Here is a 24,407-nt window from a genome sequence, read left to right on the forward strand (position 1 = left end):
AGTTAACGCGTGAAAAATAGCAATTATCCAATCATAATAGAATATAGATCGCATGTTACCTTTTCAAAATACTATAAAAAATAGCTAAGATTGTAATAAATTTGGAACAAGCAGCTAACTCATATTGGGTTGTCTCTTGATTCCCGAACCCATCTCCTACAATAGGAGAATGATATAATGGAACAAAACTGATAGCCTAGTACAGCCTTTTTATTGTCCAGTATCAGATTGGTTATTAATTCAGGAAATGTTCACCCCATACAGGTTTCATACCTTTATGTCTCACTGTCTTAGTCAGTAACTCAGCTACAGGTTTCTAGATAAATATTCTTGTTCATCATCTTACCAAAATTAACTCATTTTTCATATGGAAAAGATTAAAAAAATGCATCTTCCTTTTTTCAATAGCAGTATGTGTTGCAAACAGAAGTGCTTTAAGGCACCATGATTTTCATATATAAAGTATTTTTGACACAGAATAACTAATTGATAGTTCAGTAATTGAAAGGTGACTGGTGGGAAGGAAAACAGTTGTTTTCCTATCTGTAATAAAAACAATACAATAAAGTCAAACATTGACAACTGTATTTCTTCTAAAAATAGCACACATTATAACAGAAGACATAAGAATAAATTGAACACTCAGAACCAATATCTTGTAAACAGATATAAAACTAAAAAGAGTGTGTACATCTCCATTTATGCCATACAAGGAAGGAAAAAAAAAGTATTTCAAGTATAGTAATGAGTAATCCAGTGTGTGGTGAAGTTTAAGGCTAACATTTTCAACCTTCAGAGCTGAGTTTATACAGAATCCACGTATGAACTCTCAGAAGCAGCTTTATTTCCATCCGACATGAACTCTTGCATCTGACATTAATTTTTGAAGAGCTTCAAGGGATCAAACTGATCTTCACAAGACAACAGTTTCTTCAAAATTTTACAAGTTTAATCCCAGAAACCAGGAAAAGGAGTAGATTTCAGTTGGACACACTGATTCAGGAATGCTACAGCATCATTTCATATTCCCATTCTGATTCTTAGGTGAGTAATCCAGCTCCTAGCAGGTCTGGATCTACCAAAGCACAGCATACTGTAATACCACACAGATATACCTGTGGTATGTTATGGGAGGGAAAAGCTGTGTGCATACATGCCAGTACTCATCACTCAGAAGAACAACTTAACACACAGACATATGATCTTAAATCATGCATGCAGTCAGCCCAAGGTATGGGAATTATGTTGGACAAGCTGGATTATGAGCTATTTGCACATTGGCAGTGGATGCCTCTGTAGGAACTGAAAGCAGCAGTCAACCCAGGCACAGTAATAGTCCTCAAAGCTGAATCTAGAGCCTCTAACGCAAGACAGAAGATTATTGCCAAAAGTTACAAGCTGACAGACATCTGTTGGGGTGCTCAGAAGAGAACCATTAAACACTTGAACTGCAGCCCCAACAAGACAGAGCAGTAAAACTTCCTCCCTAAAATACAGCTAGAAAACTAGAGTTCTAAAGAGTAGCAGCTTCTTTAGAGGAATGGTTAAAAAAAACTCATTTCAAATTCCAGTCTTTTCTAAAAAACTAAAAATTTAAACCTCAAATTTAGGTCAATTTCTTTACCCTGAAACAAGACTTTCAGCTTCTTGAAGTCACTAAAATGAAGTTAATTTTGTGTCAGCTCAGAACAAGCGCCTGACATTGAAAATGTTAGTCTTTACTTCTAGCTCCTCTGTAACCATACCACTCAGTATCTATAGTAAAGTATTAATAGAGGTCCCTTTTCAATCTCTTACCGTAAAAAATTCAGCATACAGCATTAGACTTCCCTCAGCTTCACCACTAATTCTTACTATTTCTACTCGAGAAAAGTAAACAGTGTATCAACCTGCACCCCATTCTAAGTTTTGCCCCACATCTTGACCAGTGCTTTGGTATATACACCTATGTACATACTACATTGTCTGAGATGTCAGAAGAATGGTAGGAAAAAGGCCAATTCTGAAACATTTAAAATGTAAACAGTGTAATTCAGAGTATCAAAATCCTTAAAAAAAAACCAAAAAACAGTCTAAACCACTGTAAGTGCTTTAATAACCACCCACCTGGGCTGTAGGTGAATTCAGCTGTTCATTTTCCATTAGAGTGGCTTTAATCAATATATAGTGCTAGTTTCACACAAGACTGCAACTGCTGTGGTGTGGGACAGAAAGTAGGCCAACCCACAGGACTGTAAAGAAAACCACAGCCTGTGAAAAGTGAAGTTATAGTCAGTACTAACAATACCCTGTGCTGCCATTATCTCGTACTGCAAAGTGAGAGGGATTTGATACATGCACTCAGAATGTACACTGTCTTTAAACCTTTGGGAAGTAATTTTAAGCATAGAGCCTTTTAATTGGTTCTTTCAGCCTCCACAGGTTATGGGTTGAAAAGTCTCTCTGAATTGCATGATTTCTTCTTAGAGCAAATATATGGCCTATGATGTAGTAGCATGTGAATAATTCTTTTGTTTACCATCTGTTATTGTTTAATGTCTACTCTTGTTCATAAAAGAGACTTAATTTGTTCAGATGTGATGTAGAATATTCAGTTAATTGTAACATTCATATCCAAACTGCTGCTGGGAACACTGAGATGTTCCTGTGCCAAAAACAGTGTCACAAAGCTTAAAAAACAACTAAAAAGGAAGAAAAAAATTCCACCTCATCTTGTACTAGGTAGAACACGCAAAACTGTGGAAAGGCTACCAGTAAGGCCAAGAGACTTGCCTTCTAACTGTGGCTTTCCAAGTTACAACTGATATGGTTCACAACTGCTGCAGTAAAATAAGTGGTCTGGCCTTTTCATTCCTTTTCTGTTTAGGAAGGCTGTGAACAGCAGCAAAGAAACTGAAGGTATTTGCAGACTCGAGAACACAACCTGGATGATTCCATCCACTTTTGGAAGGTTATCTTTGCAACCCTGAGGGCATAAAGCTTACATTTGTGTATACAGTAGATAAGGCCTACACAGTATACAAATCCTCAGTACAGGCTTTCTCTCTCTTGCAAGGGAAACTTCCAGTGTATTACTGGTAGCTAGCATTTAACATGTACAGACTAACAACCTACTTTGACCTAGAAGTCATTCTGGTAAGTTCTGTTCCCTCTTTTAGGCCATTCTTCCTCCACCCATTTCAGCAGCACTTTCACAACATCAATTCTCTTATAAAATTTACAGAGATCAATCAGCTGCTCCACAGTCCGGTCACTATTCCGTAGCAAGAATTCCAAGGTGGGGCTTTGGGGCTTTTGTTCAAGGAAACACAATTCATCATAAGTCATCCCCCACTTGCTTGCTAAATTTCTCCAGTTTTTCACTGTTGGATGGCAGGGATCCAGCTTTAGCCTCACTGTGTACAACAAGTCCTCATCATTGAGCATGTCACTGATGGTCGGTGCACGGAATAAGCACAAGGAGCAGGTGACATTTTCCTTGCAGCTTTTCTTGAGATCTGCAGTGAAAACCATTACATGGGAAGAAATTAGGACCTATTGCTGTGGTACCAGGAACAAAAAGTTAAAAGCATAAAGAGTTGAGGAGTATTATGTTGCTTTGAATTGCTTCTGAAAAAGTCAGAATAGTGATATGCAACCCCTCTCCTCATGATGAACTCATGAAATTAACTTTATAAAACTTCTCTCTTCACTAAACTCTAATCAAAAGTGGTTTTAATCAAAAAGACAGTAATTTTGAAAGTACCATATTTTTATTTTTACAGAAAAGACATAGGATTCAATGCAGTGTGTGAGCTAGGAGAGTCCCTTTCTTTGTTCTTGGAACGATGTCGCTTACTTGAATCTGCTGTAATGCCCACTTACATCACCTGGAAGGCACACCAGGATTATGTGTGCATTCCATGCATCTTGTGTACCTATGTTATAGAATGAAGGAAAAGGTTTTGCATTTCTGAGCTGCTGCCTTCATAACAACATGAATTATGTGCACCAGGAGGATCACTGCTGACAGATCCAAACACAACTAACATTTAGTACTTTAACACAATGGAAAAGTAGATGTGTTCCTTTGCTTTGTAAGGGCTCTTGCAATAAAAACTGTGTCTGTTTTACCAACAAAGCCTATTTTAAAGGTACATCATGAAAAGGAATAAAGTGCATGCTCTTCCATGTGTGAGAAAAATAAAACCACCAAGTTGCTGGAAAAAGGTGGTGATATGTTCTAAAATCTGCATCAAATACTGAAAATTGCCATTTAGAAATCTCCTACACACCATCGTCAGTATCTCCCCCAAAGCTGGGAACAATGTGGTGCTATCAGACTATATGATATGTTAATACCCCTTAAACCATGCAGAAACCAGTTTGAGTCATACCTCTAATCAAACACTAATACCAAGACCTTAAACACTGCAATGGGGCAGGACATGGTCTGAGCATTTTGGCTATAGATATGACCTTAGCTCTCCCTGCTCCTTTTTGAAAGTAGGGAGAATCTGGTATCTCCAAATAGTAGATAATGGACACAGCCTAGAAGCTCCTCCTAAAGATTTTTAGCTCCAGCCTCATTGTACAGCTTGAAATAGGGAAGTAGCTAGTCTGACTTTACACTAAGCTCATTGAAAAAGGGGCTATATTAATCAAAAGATTGATTAAAAACAATAGAAAACAGTGATACACAATTTACAAGTGCTGTATCAGAGCCCTGAACTGTATCTCTGGCAAAGGAGAAATCTGGTAGTTAGTGCCACCTACTCATAAGGACAACAGCATCTGTTAAGGCTGTTTGTTTGTGGGATTTTGTGGCTCCTTTTTTTAACATCAATTATTTATTTTCAGTAATTATTGTCAGATTGTGTGAAAATTCCAGAATATAATGTCTGCATGCATGCTGTATTTTATTTTTAAAGAAGGAACAGACTGTTGTTAGTTTTGTAACATTGCTCATCAGATGGCTTTTTTAGCAGGCCAAGGACAACTTCTGAAGTTTGTAACAAGTTAGGACGTGCGGCAACAACACTGCTGCAGACATGTAACTTCATACAAATGCTTAGATTCCTTCCTAAAGGGAAACATGTTCTGGTGACATCTTAGCTCCCAGGTATTCCACAGGCCTTGCAGCTGTTCTCTACAGGAATATGTATGTTAACTCTTCTGTTCTTCTTGTGCACCCTAAACTCTTGCTGAATTGAGACAAAACTTTCTTGATTCATCCCTACCAACCTTTACTTATACAAACAAGGCAAAATTAATACAATTCAATCAAATTTCTGGCTGAGCTTAGAGGGAAGGAGAGCACCCTATCTGAATTTCATATTATTTACCCCGACAGGGTTGCCAGGGTAAGTTTTGTCCTCCAATAGAAACAGGGAAGAAAGGGTAAAGAAAACACCTCTGTAAAAGGGCACAGATATAAGTAAACAAAACTAAACCAACCTGCTTCTTGTGCTATACCATCTGGAAGACTACCAAAAGCATAATAAAGAATCCTGCTTTTCTAAGGTGCCCCTTTGTTAGTTGCTGACAAGCACTACCCAACTAATTGCATGATCCTAATGCTACCTGACAGAACAAGCTTCTTTACTAAGAGGAAACTCTCTGTTTCTTACTGTTAGACTGAGAGAACTGTGTATCATGCACACACACACACTCCTCCCCAGCAGAACTCACACAATGATGGGATAAGCACTCACAACCTACTGCAAACTTCTGCTCTCTCCTGACAGCTATTTACACATCACTTCCAAAGGCAGGGGTACTAAACGTATTTGGAAGGCCCAACTTGCATATTTTGCATGGTTGCATTATTGATCACTGTCCTCTTGGAACAAAGGGGAAGCTGTAAATGACACTGGTAATGAAATGAGCTCCATGAGCACTAATTATCAAGGCAGTTATTTGTTATGACAAATAGCAGTTTTTAAGACAGTGCTTTCAAATAAAATCTAGGAATAAAATATGGAGAACAATAAAGCTGACATGTTACCTGAAAGTGATTCGTCAGTATGGTTTTGTGCGTCTTTGTCTTCTGGCTAGAAAGCGGAAAACAAATATAAAGTCAAAATAAAACACTGTAATTGAACACCGGAGTAAGTATTTGACTAATTTACAACTGGCAGGAGATTATTTAAAAGAATCCCAAGCTACTTGTAAAGTCAGACAGGGAATTTACATATAGTTTTGAGGAACTGCTAACAATCTGCAGTTTTTCAGGCAGCATTTCCATGTTTTGGCTCATAAAACTGCCCTGTCGGTTGTATGCACCCAACAGCAGCATTTTTGTTAATGATATGCTATAGAATTGCATCTTTTGACTAACTCTCTCTTAAACACACAAAAGTTATTTAACAATTCGTATAGTTTGATTAAGATTTTAAAAATTTTTTTTGCAATGTAAAAACCAAGAATTTTTCCTGTAACAAGCAACAGTAAGGGATTGTTTTGTTGACCTAGGCAAAGTGGAGAATTTTTTTTTACAAACTTCTTTACATACATAGGAAGCTTTTATAAACAACAGGTGGACGTGAACATTTCACCCTCCTCCTATTTCAAGTTAACATTCCTTCAATGGTGTTAGGTCCTCTAATTAAATGTAATGAAATTACTTAGCAGCCTGAGACTGTATCACATGTTGTAACATTGATATTCTACTACGTAGCAACCTCTAAAAACTGGAAGGACAGACCCTTGATTGTAGAACTGTGGGGAAACTGCAGCTGCCCTTACTTTATGCAGGTGTGGAGCCAGGTAAAACAGCTTTCTTCTGTTGAGGATTTAAAGATGAAAGTAGAAGGGGATTTTCCCCTTAGCTGCAATGAAGTATTGTTGATCTTTTTGTATTGTGTCATTCTTCTAAAACTATAACAGCAGGCTTCTTAATTTTGCAGGTTGTGCATACAAACAAAAGCTAATATATGTGTAACAATATAGTGTAATAAGATACTCTAGTCCTACCTGCTACACCTTCTTTACTAAGAAATCCACTAAAAATAGAATACAGGCAGTTTCAGTTGCTGTGGTGAACTTGCATACATTCACAATCTAATTATAAAGAAGGTGAACTCTCTCCGCAATATTTACAGACTTTGTTAAGAAAGGAAAAATTTGCATACTGTTTTCAGTATTTCTTTACTCCCTGAAAACTGCAAGACCACACATGCAACATCAAAATGTCTGCTCTGTGCTCAAGAGAGATCTAATACTGCACATGCCAATTGCAATGGAATAAGCCCTACCATTATCTCCTAGTCGTTTGCTTTTCTACCACGACAGCTTTATCTGGACAGCACTTTTTAAACACAAACTTGGCCTTTGTGGCAACATGTGAGCACCCAAAGGTAATAAAAAAAACCTTAAATCTGAAGTTCCCGATTATAGTAATTGTCTCCACTCCCACAAATTCCTTAGGCAGAATGTTATTACTGAGCCTCAAGGAGCAAATTCCCAGAAGGGTAAGTCATTGGGGAGAAAAAGGAACTTTCCAGGATAGTTCAGCCTCCCCAGAGATCTACTTCAAAAGAAACAAAAAAGCAAATTTAAAAAACAAAAGAAAACAAACCAACCAAACAACAAAAATGAAAAGAAAAAAAAAAGAGGAAGAGCAGATACTGAGATACTGTTCACATAACTGCTGTCCTGACCTTCATTTCCCAGACTTTAGCAATTCATTGAAGTTCAAATGTTATTGTGAAAGCCAATGCCTAAGTGCCCTTATGTCATTATATGCCTTAGGAGGCATAAAAAATACGAGTGGGTAGTACTGCAAAAAGTACAAAGAAAAGCAGTGATACTTACCTGTGCCATACATCTGTTTCAAAATTCATATTTTTACTGATCAGTCATTATCCAATTTATCAAGTCAGATGCACTCAGGTTTATTCAAGATCATTTTCTTGTAATGTAATTGCAATAAGACAATGTAGTGTTACTGCCAGGGAAATGAAGGCATTAAGCAAGAATATTTTTTTGCCCACAATGAAGATCCAATCATCCTCTCCAGGTCTAATCTAAGCCATAAACTTATGTACAGTCTGAAGTTAAGGAGAAAGATTTCTAGCTCTGTAGAACCATTACCACCCTAATACACTGAATTATCTTTGTAGTGATTCTAAGCTGCCAATAAATGCTCTCTTCTTGATGATGGGAAGGAACAGTTACCTCCATCATCTGTGAAATGCATACCAAACCCATGTTTGTTTCTGATGGAATTCAGCTGGGACTCTGGCATTAGGAACTCCTTTTAATTCTTCATCTTGCTCGAAAATGCTCATTCATTTCTCTTCTCCATGTTTTCTGCTCAACCCAAAGAGAATCAATTTGAAATTCAGCAAATAACATTCACTTGAAAGATGATAACCATGGAGCATGGGAGTCACTCAGCATTGCCCTTCCTATGGCAATGTAAGATTTCACAAAAAGGGGACAGTGTTTCAACTATGGGAAGAGCAGTGTCCCAAAAATCGAAGCAAAACAGTTTAATGCCTCCCTAAGGGCAAAATCTAGGATTCCTTACTTCTTCACTTCTCCTCTGCCTGGCTTTATTTTCACCACTAAATACTTTCACCAGAGGAACAGCATGCATGACAAAGCTTTAACTCTTTGCTGGCTCTTCTTCAGTACATCTATACATTGGTCAAAACCTATTTAAACTAAAAAGTACATGTTAATGGTAAAATAATCTCTTTTTTTGCTCTCCTCCACAAAAGCTCTCTTCATCAAACTCTTGAAAAGAAAGCAAATTTCTGGTCTGTTTTACTGAATAATTTTGTGCTCTCTAGATGTAGTCTGAAAATATACTTATTTGTTAACATACTTAATTAACAGCAGTAACTTAGATCACATTCAAGTGTCATTTTTCTTACCTGTTGGATTAGGCCAGAATCTGATGTAAGGGTCTTGATGTTCACAGATGCAATTTCCAAAGTAACTTGATCTGTTAGGTATTCCTCATCTAAGGCAAAGAGTGTGAAACACTGGTCTTCCACTCACACAAATTTAAATAGTAAGACTATCAAACATAAATTATAGCATAGGTGTCTAACATACAAAATCTAACTCCATTATTATGATCAAACACTGGGAATAGCTAGATTAAAAGCCCAAAATGTTAAATCAGCAGAGTCTGTAACAATCATGCAGAGCATGACTGTGAGAAGAAATATAATCCTTGAAGAGATTAGATATTAGAGTAGCAATTGTTTTCTAAACAAACATTACACTATTTTTAAAGCAAGCCATGTTCCTTCAAAAAGCTGACTACAGAATATTAACTGACCCAATACAACCAAGTAGGCTGAGGATGTCATGAATCACCCTAATTTTTGTTTTGCTTTTCTCATCACACTTAAAATGACAGTTAAAATAAGTACTGCATAAATATTTATCTTCTATTCTGCCCCTTTGTGAGCTGGACTAGTCCTACTGATTTCTGCTACACAGGAATTTCCTGAAGCACTGAAATAATCCATTTCAAAATGTGTTTACCAACAGCTCTGGGAGTCCACTGAAAAGCACAGCATTCCCTAGTACAGCACAAACTCTATTAATCTTTCAAGCATCACTTCAGCCCTCAAAATGGGATACAAAGGATACATAAACCCTTTGTGAATCTTGTGCAAAAGGACAAATTTCACTCTGCAGGATTAGTAAGGTCCTCCTCATCAAACTATTTGCATAATTGCCCTGAGTCAGGTGCTGACCAACCATTAACACAGGCTTAAAAAGGGTTATATTCTACATGTTTTTACACACAAGAACACTCCATGGGGGTGACTACATTTGTTGCGCTGGTATGTTTCTGTTTGTTGTTTGCTTAGTGGCAAGATCTCATTAAGAAACCTCTGTTATCTTTATGAATCATCACATAACAGAAAAAAGCAATATTTTCTTAACTCAAGAAACTGATCAGAATCAAATAATTCATCCTCACACTTGCAAGAAAAAAGAAAATGAAAAATCATTATTCTCATCTTTTTCTGGTTCTATAAGACTGTTGACAAATGTTTCATCCCCAGTAATGTCAATGTTTAGTAGAGGATCATCATTATTCTTTATGACTGTAGGTCCAGAGACAACAACAAAAAAACCCAAAACAAAACAAAATTTGTCTCAAAATGCAGAGTATGGGCATCAAAACTGTGGAAATAATAAGTGTGAAATTTCTTCTGTATTTGAGTAGAAATATAATTATTATCAAATCATGATAAACACTAATGCAACATCCTCAAAATAAAAAGTTCCCTCAACTCCATTTTATTTCATAACTAGTAAAGGGTGCCAAGAACTAATAGGCTATGGCTCCAAAATGGCCCATTAATTAATTGACCACTAAAAGCAACAGTCAGCCCCTCTCACCAATGTCTGTTCAAACATTAAATCTGAAACAAACATAACTGTGTGTTACACAGAATCAGACCAGCACATCTGTTACAATTTTTAGTTGACAGACTTATACTTCTAAGTTTGTATTTTTTATGGAGGTAACTATAAAAAGCCATTCTCAGAGAAAAAATTAAATTCACAGAAATTAACAGAATATTAAGAGGTATTTGCATCACATTCAGCTTCAAAGGGGAAATGTCAAGCTATATTAGTAATTATATCTTCTTACATTTAGTAAGAGGAAGCAAAAATGAAAATTAAATATAAACCAAGTGCACTTCCTTTTTACAGAAAGTGCTGACCTTTCTACTTATGTCTTAGCTTTCCTTTTTAAATTAGGTGCATTTAGAATATGCAATTTTGGATTTCAAACAACCCTGGCAAATTTGAAATTTAAGAATTTATCTAATTAATTTTGAGGAGGATCTAATGTCACAGGTGAAATATAAAACAGGACATGGAAAAGAATGTTCCAGTGTAATTACTTTGGTGCTAATAAACAATTTTGAAGAACCAAACCACCTGCCTGCTAATAAACAGAAACTAATTTATGACTTCAAGTAGTCTTCATCCCACATGATCCTTCCCTGCTGAGCAGCACTTCTGAAGAGTGCTCATTTTCTCTGTCTGGCTTTCTCAAGCCCCAGAATAACCTCCAACTTTTCTTTATCCCCAGTGGTATACTGCTTCTACTCCTCAGTAGAAGTTTCCATTGTGACAAGCCTGTTTTCCTGTGTCTGTCCCACTGCAGACCTGCAGTGCAGCACTGCATGGAGGACACACTACCTGCAGAGTGCTCCTCAACCAAGCCCCTGCCAGTGCATTCCCTGGACAAAAGTCAATGGCAAAGCCTGGGATGACAAAAAACCCACCCCACACATCAAGGAAACATAAGGAGGATAGTCACACTGTGTAATCCATGTATTTTTCTTCAGAACCTGCACTCCCTCACTCAGTTTTCAGCAAGGAGAGGCAGGAACTTGTGCAGAGAGGACCTAACAGTAGGTTCCCCAGTAGATGGCATTAACACCTGCTGAAGGTACAAGATGGCATGAAGAGTTGACTGGTTATGAGGCTGGGAATGCTGTCAGAGACAAAAGACCTGAAAAGGTATTCGTTGATTGTATTTCTAACAACATGAAGGCACTGGTGGTCCCTTCAAAGTCACCATCTAACATTATGATGTCCCTACCATCTCTTGTCTGAACCCTATCTATCAATGGCACCACTGTATTTTCCTTTCAGATTGAGAAACCAGGTCCTCTGATGATAGTTTTAGAGTGACTTTTAGACTACAATTAAACTTGGGAAGGAAATTTCGAAAGTTAGATATACACATACAAAATTGACCTAAAAAATAAAGAGGGCATTACATTTAAATATAAGTATCTAGCAAAAAGTATGAGTATTTCAATCTGTTGGGTAACACCACTGGTTTTATTACAGATAGCAACAGAGACCAATGATATCTGAATAGAGAGAATTCACAATAGTTACCTTTAGGAACTCCTGTGTCTTGGACAGGATATTTTTCAGTCTGTCACAAAAAAGGCAAGAAACACAGATGTTTGTTATTTTGGGTGTAATTGTGCTGGGGAAAGAGTATTTATAAACTCTTTCTTTATGTGCTTTTCTAAGTGCATAATTATAGTTGTATCTCTCAAGTTGCTACTAGTTCACAATCAGATACAGCAACACTAATGTGGGAACTGGGATGTTACTAATGATAGAGATTAGCACATGAAAAGTAATAGAGATTGCTGATTTGCTACAGTATTTTTAAAGCAACTTTTAGTGAAAAACTAGAGCTTAGGAAGGAAATTTTGTACTAAAGTAGCAAGATAATCTTGAAAAGCTAATGCATTCCAGGAGGAACAGTCATGACTGCCAATTCTCTTTTAGCAGATTAAGCTTTTAATAAAATGTTACTGCATTGAAAGAAAAATAAATATTTTCCCCTTCTGCTCTTAACTTACATAGCTGATTAAGATGCAATAGGAAACTATTATTACTGAATTTATGGAAACAGCTACCGATTCCTGGGCATGATATAACATTATTATTATTATTATTATATCTGAAATTTACCTACTTCCCTGTGTCCCTCGCCCTTACGTGAAAGTAGTTGTGGCTTTTATAGGAAACCACGTTTAAAAAAGTTTTCATAGAATTTCGTATTACTTCTACTCCCTCCTCGGCAGGAGCCTGAGATGTTTGAGATCCCAACACAAGCGGTGCCCGCGCGCCAGCGAGCACCAGAGGGCGCGGTTTGGTCCCGCCCCCGGCTCAGCCGGGCCTGCCTAAGGCACCACTCCTGGATCCTTACCTTTCCATGACTACAAATCAGCTCCAGGAAGTAATAATAGCTTAGCACTGTGGAAATCTTAAGCCCTAGGTGGTTTTTTGGTTCTTTTTATCCATCCAAACTGTGTAGACAGAAGAACATCAGCACCAACTTTTTTCAGTTGTTGGGGCTTTTCTAAATTAAGGAGAGGGCACTGCCACAATCTTTGGAGGTTATCCCATGGACAGTGCTGCTGATAATACCATCCAGTTCAGCTGATGCACCTGTTGGCATTTTTATTTACACTTTGACTGCACAGGTTGGTAAAATGAAGTTTGTTTGTGCAGCCATACAGGTAAGCAAAATCTTGCATATACACTCACAGTTTGAGTTAGCATCCTTGAATGGTTTTTCTCACTGTGGCATTACATAACCATAGAGAGCAATAATGATTTCAACTGCACTAGACCAGAAACACATACCATTGTTAAAGAAAGAGTGCTTGGATCCGTATCCTCCACTGGCTCTTTTGCTGCATGATCTGCTAATAAAAAGAAAACTTTATCACTGCATAATCATCAAAGTATTTCTGCCAATTCATATTTTGCTTCTTGGTCTGACCAAGATAAAACACAACTATGCAGCCATTACATGCATTATGTCATATTTCCACAAGAAAACATGACAAACTAGAAAATGTCAGAACTACTGGCACAGAGATGAGAAACTACATGTAATAAGGACACCCAACCCTAACCTAACAAAAGATACACTGCAACTAAAATCCTAAACTATCTTTAGTGAAAAAAAATCATAAAATGTCAGCAATAAATAATAAAATTCAGTAAATTTTCTAAAAGCTAAGTTCTGTTCTCCTATTGACAGCATTCCATTTTTTCCTCAAAGAAATAATTCAAACAGGAAACGACCACAGCCACTAAAACAAAAAATTAATATTATAGTGAACAACAGATTATAATAGAAAATTGAAAATACTAATTAAAAAATATTTGAGCAAAATATTAATTATTTGTATACAATAGAAGAGTAAAATTCAACTATATTAATACCAAGAGAATAAAAAAAAAATCTTGAAAGTATCTGCAGGTGAATAATGAAATATTATTTCATTATTGACATATTGGCTCAATTGACAAATACTAGTGGGATACTGACCACAAGTGCACAGAAAAGCTGAAACAAATCTCATACAGAGGCTGGGATTCACAAAACTACTCCTGTAATTTAACATCATCCTGCCACATTTTTCAGAAATCTTTTCTGTTGATAAGTATAAATGTTTTCAAAAATTAAAAAACATTTTAAATTATGTGGTAAGATCTTCATTCTTGTCACTCTTACTCTAAAAGTCACTTACTGCAAGTACACACTAGGTTTTCAGCTGGAACCAGCAAGACATGACTGTAATCAGTATTTGGTGATTACCTTCTTTGGAATATAAAACCCAGCAGATTTAGAACAGCCACAGAAATTAACTACAAAGCACATATTACAAACACTGAGCCCCAAAACAGAAAAGAAGTTACGCAGACACTATTCTAACCAGCTCAAATTTAGCATAGTTGCTTATTTGGGGACCCACTCCTACAAATCTACTCAATACAACAGAACAAGCCAAAGCACTAACCAAAGCAAGACAGAACAATAAACTGAAAATAAAAAAGGTGGCAGCAGTGGGACAGAGTTGTTCTCCTTCCTGTTTCTATGAGGCAGCCTCACCAGCAGCAGCTCCTGAGTGTCCCTGAGATTTCAGGTAAAGCCTTCCTCGGTGCTAGAGCCCCCAGGAAATCCACGGGTATTGTCCAGCAGGTGGCACATGATCAGAGGGGTGGATGACAAGGGCTGAGCACAGTCTTTCCACACTGAATGTTTAAAAAGGCAGGGCAGGGGCCTATGAAATTGTAATTGAGCATTATTCACACTGCAAATTAGGAAGCCATATGCAGAAGAAGAAAGCTAATTAACTAACTAAACCCCCATGTTATTGTCATGTGTATTTTTTGGTAAATATGAAATCCATGCTCCAGAAACACGGTATTAATAAAATGTTCTGGATAAAGCCTGTCCTGATAGTAACAGTCAGCACAAACTCTCAAAAGCAGAGAGGCTGAGAGTCACTGGAACATGGGAAAATAAGCTGGCATAAGACATTGCTTGAGGGTAGGGCCAAAAATAGAGGCTCCTAGTTGGAACTGAAGTGGAAAGCTGCAGAGGAACTGGGCAAAGAGAAACCCATCCAGTAAAGGAAAGCTGAAAAACAAGGAGGCACTGGGAGCCAAAGAAAGGCTCTAGGGAAGAAGGCCAGCCCAGGCATCCCTAGTCTCACTGGTTTTCCACTCAAAGCTAGTGGCAAAGCATGCACCTTATTCTTGGTTTATTCTGGAGGCCTTTCAGCTTCTCCTTACAGAGTCTTAGATGAATTTAAAAAACCACAAAAAACCAAAACAACAAAGCAACCAGCCAAACAAGCAAAACAAAACAATCCCCAGAAATTTCTTTTTCCCATGTAAGAGGAGCCTTTAGGCAGATGAAGGCAGCCCCCAGAGAACATCCATGCCTTGGTGAACCTCCCTGGCTACTGTAGCTATGCTAAGGGTTCTGTCCCCTATTCTCTGTTACATCTCCACAACACCATCAAGGTATATTTTGTGGTAAATTACTTTCCACGATAGAGGGAAGCACTGAAAAAATTGGAGAAGCTCAGAGAATACAGGTATTTGAAACAAGGACTTGACAGACCCAAGGGTATCTCTATAAGAGGTGATAGGGTACAAGGATGGTACCGCTCACTCCTGATTTCTAGGTCTCACACATAAACACAGTCATAGGAATCTGCATCTTTCTTGCTTAGCATCCATCCTGAAAAGTATTTTAAAATTGTAATCCATTTCCCATATCTCAATTGCTTCCCTTTATTCAATAGTTCTTTATGAAAAATAGTGTTTTCCCTTCTTTTGTTTGGTTGCAGAGCACTACCAAGTCCCTGGTTTTTTTTATAAGTGGCCCGTATGTGTATGAATATTTGTACCTAAGATTAAAGATTCCACATATTGGGCTGCAGATGATTCACCAGGGTCTTGTTGACCACTCATAGTAGGCAGATAATCTGAAAACCACAGACCTAGTAGTTTATTGTGAATAAGGCAATTCAAATGTCCTTTCTCTCTTTCCCACATGCATCTGCCCCAGCATTCCACAGCTCATGTCATGCAGCTGGACACAGGTGCACAAAGCAGTAGGGAGGAGAGTTCTGTGTTTATCTCAGATGTAAACCATTCACAGTTTTGCATGCTGAAAGGCCAACAGGAACTGAGGGTATCACCTGACCGTCTGATTCCATGGTTACTTTGACAGACAGTTTCATAACAACATTACCTGTGATCCTTCACAAAACCACTATCACCATACTTGCCCCAGCAGGATACAGACACGGGACCACATTTACTTCCCCACACTTCTGCAGGGAGCCACAAGTGAGTTGACTCAGATGGACATAAATCAGCATGTGCACATTGACTCGGACAGACAGCAGTCAGGTTCACTGGTTGCTCCTGAGGTTCATTTCTGCCATGCAGCACCTGCAAGCTGCTCAGCAGCTGGCACAGCTCTGCCAGGGCCCATCCAGTACAACCAGTCTGCAAGAAGAGCAGCAGACTTGCACCAATGCCCACCTTTTCTCTCTGTTCCATACTGCTACTATAATGGGGATGCAATGCTCTGCACGTACCAGTGCAAACAGCTTTTCTGCTTTTCACCCTTGCATTGGAAGGAAGTCTGAAAGCAAGTGTTAGAGACCTTAAATTTTGACCTTTAAGCAGGAGGGGGTTCACAAAGCACTAAGCAGCAGATACAGTATTTCCCTCTGTTACACTTTTTCTCTGCAACACACTCTTGACACCACCAGTAGTGAGTGAAGCGCCTAAGGTCGGCCACAGTTATAGTTCAACCATGCACGCATGACCTTTTTCACACTAAGGCTGGGCATACACATCAATACTTTAACTTAGCACCACTTAAACGAGTAATCACTCTAATACTAATGTTGCACGTAGAGATTAACTCTTTGATTAAACCCAAATAACAAATGTTGTTTTGACTAGAGGCACATGAATCATATTTGAATAGATGGAGAAGATATGGCAAATTATACTAGAATATTCACTACCCTGAAAAGCCCAAGTCCATCAGCACTTATACATTTTTGTTTACTGTTAACTACTCAAAACTTTGTCCCTGTCTGAGCAGACAGGTATGGAAAAATCTGTCATGCTGGCACACCACAGGTGAGGTGTTTAAAATCCTTTGCACCTTTACCATTACTATGTAAGTTAATGCGTGTGGACTTCGTAGCCACCTGAGCTCTGGGATTCTAAGAAAACGTCTTTTAAAAAGGTATTTGGAGCACGCTGTTAACTAGCACAAACTAACTCACATGCTAAATACTGGAGCAGGCTTGACAAGACAAGTTCCACCAAATCACATCCGCAGAGCACATGATAAATTATTACCATACTTAACTGGCGTGTGCGGAGGGGGAAGGGAGCAAGTTAAAAACTCTTTCCAGCCCCGCCGGGGTTGCGCTCCTTACCTGGTTCCCAGGAGCCGCAGCCCCAGGTGTGCCCGGCCCGGGATGGGCGCCGCGGGCCGCACCCCGCGCATCGCCAGTCCCGGACCCCCGGGGGCCCCGGCAGCGGCCGCCGCCCCCCGGGGGCCCCCTGCCCGCCCACCCGGCTCCCCGCGGCCTCACCTGGGGGCAGCGGGTCCTGCGGAGCGGCCATGGGGCGCGGCGGGTCCCGGGGCGAGGAACGCGACGTGCCCGGAACCGCCGCCCCGCCGCGCCGCCCCCTTCCTGCGCCGCCCCGCCGCAGGTAGGGCGCTCCCGACAGCCACGGAGCCAGACAGGTCGGTCCCACCCATGGCCGTTCCGGGCGCTGCGGCCGCTGGGGTAAAAAGCGTGTCCCCCGGGAGCCCGCATTTCCCAGCGGGAAATACCGCGCTCCCGCGGATACGTCGGGGCAAACTCTCCGTGCGGGAGGTGCTCCCGAGTGAAAACGCCGCGCTCCGCTGAGACCACAGACACAGCGTGCACGTACCGCTCGTCAAGTGGCGCTAGCTCGGATCTAAAAGTGAGCTACTTCAGCAATATGAAATCAAGTGCTCGCCCTCCTGTTCTTGCGGACATCTTCGCCCGTAAATCACTGCCCTCCGACTGAGAAAGGCGGTCTCCATTTAGTGCTTAAGGTGCATCTGCAGGTGCCTCACCGTGTACGGACGGAGTTTACAAACGCAAGTACTGCAGGGCAACGATCATAAACTGCACTGGTTTCTCAGAGATCTTTAAAATTCGTCCTCTTATGCTACAGGCACATCCGATACCATGACGAAGTCAAATCTTTGGATGTAATTCCTGTGGAACCCCACCATCATCTCTGGCAAATTCTCTCACGGTTTTGATGTAAAGTAATACAGGCTTCTTGTATTATGGGGTCTGTGCATGAAATCATTTTCTAAATAAGAAATATTTAGAGAATGAATATTATGTATTGCTACTTAGCGTACAAGTAAAAGAAGCCAGCACAACTGAATTTGCCATTACAAAGATCACTTTTGTGAGCCACCTGGCTCATTTATTGAAGACGTAAATTTACAGACAGATTCTGTTCTGTTACACTGAGAGAGCTTCAATTCAGCCAACTGGCTTACACTGGCATAACAAAAAGTAGCCTTTGGTCCATTAAGCATTAAATGGAGTGCTTTTCCATGGATTATTTTTCATCTCTTGTGCATGTTACAAATAATATTTTTTTTATAAAGTGATAAAGATTAAATTGCTCTTATTTCCACAATTTAAATTGATGACAGTAGCTGTCATCCTGTTGTCATAAATAAGTATTTCTCACTCTGCAGCCTGGAAAGGGGGAGGAATGCACCAACACACCTGTTATTTGGTTTTTAGCTAACATCAGTTATATTGATTTTTTTCCAATTATTTTCTTACTGAATTTCATCATACTGAAAATTCATCTTATTTTATCTGAGATAAATGGAGGCTCCACCACTGGGTTATACACACAAACATACATTTATCTCTATATATCTTAATCTCCAAAGTACAGCCAACAGATCACTAAGATTTCTGCAACTCATGATGTGTAAAAAACAAAGAATTTTTTTTAGGCCTATCATTGGAGTCCAACTGTTCAAGGAGTCAGTTGCCTCTCATTTCTTCCACATTGATATAAAAACTCATTCTCAAAGAATTAGGGCTTACTTCAAAAAGGTAACACCAAATCTAATTAGAAATTAAATTGCTGATTCTGTGTGTTTCCCTAGATTTTATTAGTGGCACAAGGGTTTTGCTGATTAGGCTGAGAGCAGAAGAAGTGTATTCTTATCTACACAGATCTGCACAAATGCTATATTAATAATTGGAGTCTCTTTTATAACTGTGAAGAATGACACAACCACAGTAGAGCTAAGAATGTTCTAGACTCAAACCTGTCAAATTTATGCTTCAATCAAATGAATGTCTATGATGTCTATACTGAGGACCTCCATGTATGTATTGCCTCTGTGTGGTGTTCAAAAATGACTGGACTTTACCCCAAAAGTAGATGCAAAAGTAACTGCAAAAACTTTGGGGAAATATATTTACAACCTACATAAAAATGTGTCAATTGATTTCCTTCAAAATATCCCTAGTGTAGTATTGTTACACAGATGGCTGTAAACAGAAGGCTGAAAAGCACCAGTGTTGGGGGCTAAGTCAGGTTTTCCAATCAACATGGCATTTACTCTTCTCAAAAGTTACAACCTGAAATCTTCCTACATGAAAATTAAAAAAATATTTCACTAAACGGTAACGAAATATTTTTAGTGGAACACTTGTGCCAACAGCCAAAACTGGTTAATGTTGTTCAAAATCATGTATTTTAGGAGTACATGTATAAATCAGATTGGCTTTTCAATTTGAAACAGATTTTTAAAAAAAATAATATATGGAGATCTCTCTGAAATTTAATAATAGAAATGAATAGTTTAGATAATATTACTGCTTTAAAACTTAGGTTAGTAATCATAATTTAACAATTTTTCTGTACTACTGAAGGAGGAGACTGCAATTACTTACAAGTATCTCTAGAGTACTGATAACAGTACAGATTAATTTGGCTGTTGCATGCCTGTTCTTGTATCATTCTTTAATGAGTGTTGTCAAAATCTTTGTTACTTAGCTAACTGACCAGTGCAGAAATTATTTTGGCAAAACTAGATACAACTGTATCATAAAAGCTAAGTCCAGAATCAGATAACTTTAAGCAATGGCATTCCATAGAATGCTGGATTAATTTTCTCATCAAATTTCTAAACCTAAGTATTATCTGTATCTTATCTTGCTGTAACCCTATAAGCTACTAAATTCAGCATAACTAATCATAATGGGAAGAGTTCTGAATTTTGTAAATTTCCACTCAAATGCAGAATTAGTAATTTCAAATAGTTTTCACAAATCAAGTCTGTGCAGATCTCTTCTCACTCCTTTCCTCTTAGCCCCTTCAAAAAACCCAGCCATATTTGATGAGGAGAGAGGCTTTTCTCTTACAAACTATCTGGTAATATATAGCTGGAGAATTTATTGTTTGAAATAGCAATTAGAACAGTCTCAAGGGGCATCCCATCTTCTGAGCACAAGACTGCAGACAAAACCATGGACAATATATTCCTCTACAGAAAAAATATAATTTCTACATCCCCACAACAAAAAGAAAAACAAAACCACACACACAAAAACCACACAAACACCGCCCCCCCAAAAAAACACAAAAAACAACAAACAACAACAACAACAAAATTTTCTTCCAGGTGATCCTCTGTAGCTTTTTCACATGGAAATAGAGATCTTTTGTTCCAGATCACAAATGCTACTATGACACAGGGGATCAGTAATATTCCCCATGCCTCAACACAGGTTGCCAATAGTCATGGTAGCTGTGGGCCTGCCAAATCATGTGGCAACCTTGTTTATTCTTCCTCATCTGTTTGCTTTCTACATTTCAAACATCTTCACATAAGGAAGTTCACATTGAGTAAAATACCTCTATGGCAACATAAACTCTTCACCCCTCCTGTATTTCAGGAGATTTAGGGAAGAAACCTCCTTGAATTTTCTCTGCTAGTATCCTATAGATAGTTTTTAATTGTCAGCAGCTTCAGACTACTGCTAGAAAAGTTTGTGAAAACTCTGAGACTGCTTTGGACTAAGAATTATTAACCAGCAGCTAAAAAGTTAAAACTACTTTCTTTGCCAATAATGATACTGGTCTCCTCTTTTACAATTCTTTTACAGGAATGTCACGATTTTGACATTTAATTGACAGAAACAGCACTATATGGAGAAAATGTAAGAAATGACACATACCTAGACCATCTTATGTAAGCCTGTGGATAATTTGTTTGCCTGACAGGACTGCATGATATGGAAATGTTCCCACCACTCCAGGAGCTGTGCTGTGTCCAAGTCAAACAAATGCCACACAAACAGTGAAACCTTGCTTTCTCTAGATTGACATGTTGAAACTGAGCCTAATACAATTGGTTTCAGGCTGCAGCTTATGCCTCTGCAGGGACATTAGCACAGTCTCCCTGCCTGGCTGCTTGTTTCCATGAATGTACAATTTAGATGAGATCTATAACTCATGGTCAAATTTGCTGACAGATAAGTATGCCCACTGAAAGAGCAAGTGCACAAATCTTAGGGTTTGTTTTTTTTTTAACAAGATTATGTATTTTCATCACACCCACTATACTCAGAAGTTTGACAGAGCTAGTCGACTCATTCCTATGTTGGCATTCCTTCTTAAAAAAAGAATAGGAACTACAGGAATGTCAGTAATACTCCATAGATGACATCTACTCTTCACTCAGATCATTCTGTTATAGACTACACAACGTACTAACATCCAGCTGTAACACACACACATGAAACATGGAAATGAGAATACAGGTATACAGCTAAGGTTTGTAGTTAGTTTTTCATTACCTACAAAAACTTCCTGAAAAATGTACTTCCTCCCTGTAGCTTGCTATTCTTTATTTTTTACTGCATTCTATCTTTCTTGCTTTTTTCCTCACAGTCACTATGAAAATATTGCTGTATTTTCTTATTAAAAGATTTACCTTTTTTTTCCACTATACTGAATTTGACGTATTGTTTTGCCATTCACAGGCCATCATCACTCCCGAGATAACCCTAGACATTCATAGGTACTTTTCAAAAGATATTTGCACCCGTTGCTACAGACTTGATCATAGCTTGTGGTTTTAAGGCAGACATCAGTAGATGGGGAACAAGATGTCCGTGAGGCATGACTTGCAAGGAAGCATAACTTGTGTCAGGCCTAATAATAGCAGGACAGAGCAGGGGTGAGAGTGTACAAGCTCTTCATGGTAGGAGGCCTGACAAACCACAGAACTCACGTGCCTGGTACTTGGCTGCTTTCTGTACTTACAGCAGGTGGTTTACTAAAAGTTCTTATCCACAGCTGTGCCTTGCTGTATCACTTAAATCTGGACTACCACAAGATGTTCCATTGCTCAACAGGCGCTGCCCTCCCACTGCTGCTGTTTGCCAGACTTAAACAGAAGTTTGTGACATATTGATTCCTCTGGTTTACTCTCCTAAGTTTAAGAAGGACTCATTCAAAAGTTAATTTGGAAAAATAAATAAAGGCAAAAGTTTCAAGGACAAAAAGTTTCAAAATAAAAATCCACATTTCAGATTACTGAAATCTAGGTAATGAACTTAACAGCTGGGATTTATCAAATTTCTCCTAACGGGAAATGTGAAGCCACCCTGTTTTACCATGTCTGTTCACTTAAACCAGTCCATAATAATCTCCAAGATTCATTTTTACAGAGTTGATGCCCATAGATCATTACTACTGTCTACAACCAGAGTCCATAAACTCCAATTCTGGCAAATAAGAGCTGGCTAAAAAGCACCGATGGAGGTAATACAATAAAACTTGCAGGACTTGATCAGTTTCAGGCCAGAGTCAAGTTTGGTAATTGCAGATTTGCTGCATCCACTAAACAACTGTCTCTCTCTCATGCACCCAGATCTGTGCCTATGCTAGAGAACATCACAGAGTCATGAGGAAGAGGTGACTGATGTGCTTTACTTAATTCTTATTTAAAAATACAGAATACTGTTTTTAGTTCCCGTGTTCAAGGCTTTCTTTGCTTGCACATAGAAAGAAAATATTAGTGCTTATAAATGAAACTGTCAACATGTGTAACAGCAGTGTTTATTATGAAATCATAGATGTTTGCTCCTATGACAACAACACAGAAAAATTAAATATAGAGGCCAGAATCTTCATGACCCCAACAACCTGTAAACTGTGATTATCTCTCTCCCCAGTGCGTGCTTGTCCTCCTTGATAAAATTTCATAACATCATGGCAAAGTTCTTTATAAGAAAGAAGCTTAGTAGACACTCACAGCTTAATAATATGCTGTTGGGTTTTGATTGCAATTGTAAGACTGCTTCTTCTGCAGATCTTCCCTGAAACCGATTTCACACAGAAATCCTATATTAGGATTTTTACGTTTGGGGTTTTTTGACATTTTTATACCACTAGAAAAGTAGCATTCCTAGATTTAAATCAACACTAAAACATAAAATAAGATTGAAAGTACCCTAGAGTTTAGAAAACTGTGTTAAGCTACATTCAGTTCTGATATTTTAGACAATACTTATGTATAAAAGGAATATTTTTTTATTGCCTCTTAAAATTATCCATTATGTATTTTTACAGCCAATTTCTTATCCTTCTAATATGGCAGTAAAAAGCTGAACCTCGACTGACTTCTGATACAAGTATTTCAAAAGTAAAGAGATAAAGTACCCTCTGTAACTAACATAAAGGGTTCTGAGCTGAAAACTGGGTGAACACTATGACTTAAAAATATGATAGTTTACTTCTAACTTTTACAGTCATTTACGTAGCCTAAGCACATGACAGTGCTTGATTCTTCCAAGGTTTTAGGGCTTTTCTAAATACTTGTGATGGAAACTTTTTTCCAGAATCAAAGGTACAAAATGTAAATAAATAAAATGAATTCACTTTAATCTGCTGAACAGAAACAGTTTCTTTGTGAGAAGTACAAACCACTTGTGATAAAGTATGGAGTACTGATACTGGGAGCAAACTATGGCAATGTAAACATTAACATTAGCTGTTCTGCTGATTTCTTCTCAAACATCTAGCTAACATATTGCTCCACAGATGCTGGAAGTAGGAACAGGTTCTCATTTAGTCATCTGTTCCCAAATTACAGTTGTACTGCCTGTACTTCAGAGATGAAAGAAAGGAGCATTTATATCATCTCTCTGGAACCAGACTGGAACTGCCTACTTCATGTTATGGTCTCTGTAATTCCTAGACACCATCCCTTTCAAGACATTTTCAGCAATGCAAAAATCTGTGACATACTGGCCCCTTAAGGATAAACGTAGTGGAAAGCTAATTTGAATTAATGTGTAAGTAAATAACAAAGGTCAATCTTAAAACTTTTAATCTCTCTGACATAGTTACCCTAGACTTAAAGCTTGTCTCCACACTCCAGCGAAGGGGTATTCTCCAAATGAAAGGGTGCAAGAAGAACCTGAGTTAGCATCTGACTTGAAAATAAAATCCTAATTTCAGCAACCCTGCACTTT

The 24,407-nt window shown here is 38.4% G+C and overlaps 1 protein-coding gene across 3 annotated transcripts; it reads right to left on the reverse strand.

The window, feature by feature from the left end:
- Positions 1–565: 565 nt before the first annotated feature.
- EDARADD (EDAR associated via death domain) lies at positions 566–24,299 on the reverse strand. Of its 3 annotated transcripts, none has more exons than XM_058836339.1 (6): positions 24,283–24,299; positions 13,147–13,208; positions 11,878–11,917; positions 8,862–8,950; positions 5,987–6,032; positions 566–3,497 (listed from the first exon to the last, which is right to left on the reverse strand). In XM_058836339.1, exons 2-6 carry the CDS (start codon positions 13,147–13,149, stop codon positions 3,121–3,123), a joined length of 555 nt encoding a protein of 184 aa, XP_058692322.1. In that variant the 5' UTR covers positions 13,150–13,208; positions 24,283–24,299; the 3' UTR covers positions 566–3,120. The 3 variants fall into 3 exon arrangements, with proteins under 3 accessions (XP_058692322.1, XP_058692319.1, XP_058692321.1); XM_058836336.1 differs by lacking the exon at positions 24,283–24,299 and adding an exon at positions 17,433–18,394; XM_058836338.1 differs by lacking the exon at positions 24,283–24,299 and adding an exon at positions 17,433–18,393 and having other exon boundaries at positions 13,147–13,205.
- Between the last annotated feature and the right edge of the window lie 108 nt (positions 24,300–24,407).

Source organism: Poecile atricapillus, chromosome 3 (genome assembly GCF_030490865.1).
Source record: "Poecile atricapillus isolate bPoeAtr1 chromosome 3, bPoeAtr1.hap1, whole genome shotgun sequence".
Classification (NCBI taxonomy): domain Eukaryota; kingdom Metazoa; phylum Chordata; class Aves; order Passeriformes; family Paridae; genus Poecile; species Poecile atricapillus.

What these genes read in the sequence shown, in the direction of transcription:
- EDARADD (XM_058836336.1), bottom strand. Translation starts at nt 17,463, where the DNA reads ATGGCCGCTCCGCAGGACCCGCTGCCCCCAG. An exon ending in ATTCTGGCCTAATCCAACAG is followed by an intron (nt 6,033 to 8,861) that starts GTAAGAAAAATG and finishes TCCGCTTTCTAG; the next exon opens with CCAGAAGACAAAGACGCACA. An exon ending in TACTGACGAATCACTTTCAG is followed by an intron (nt 3,498 to 5,986) that starts GTAACATGTCAG and finishes TTTTCACTGCAG; the next exon opens with ATCTCAAGAAAAGCTGCAAG.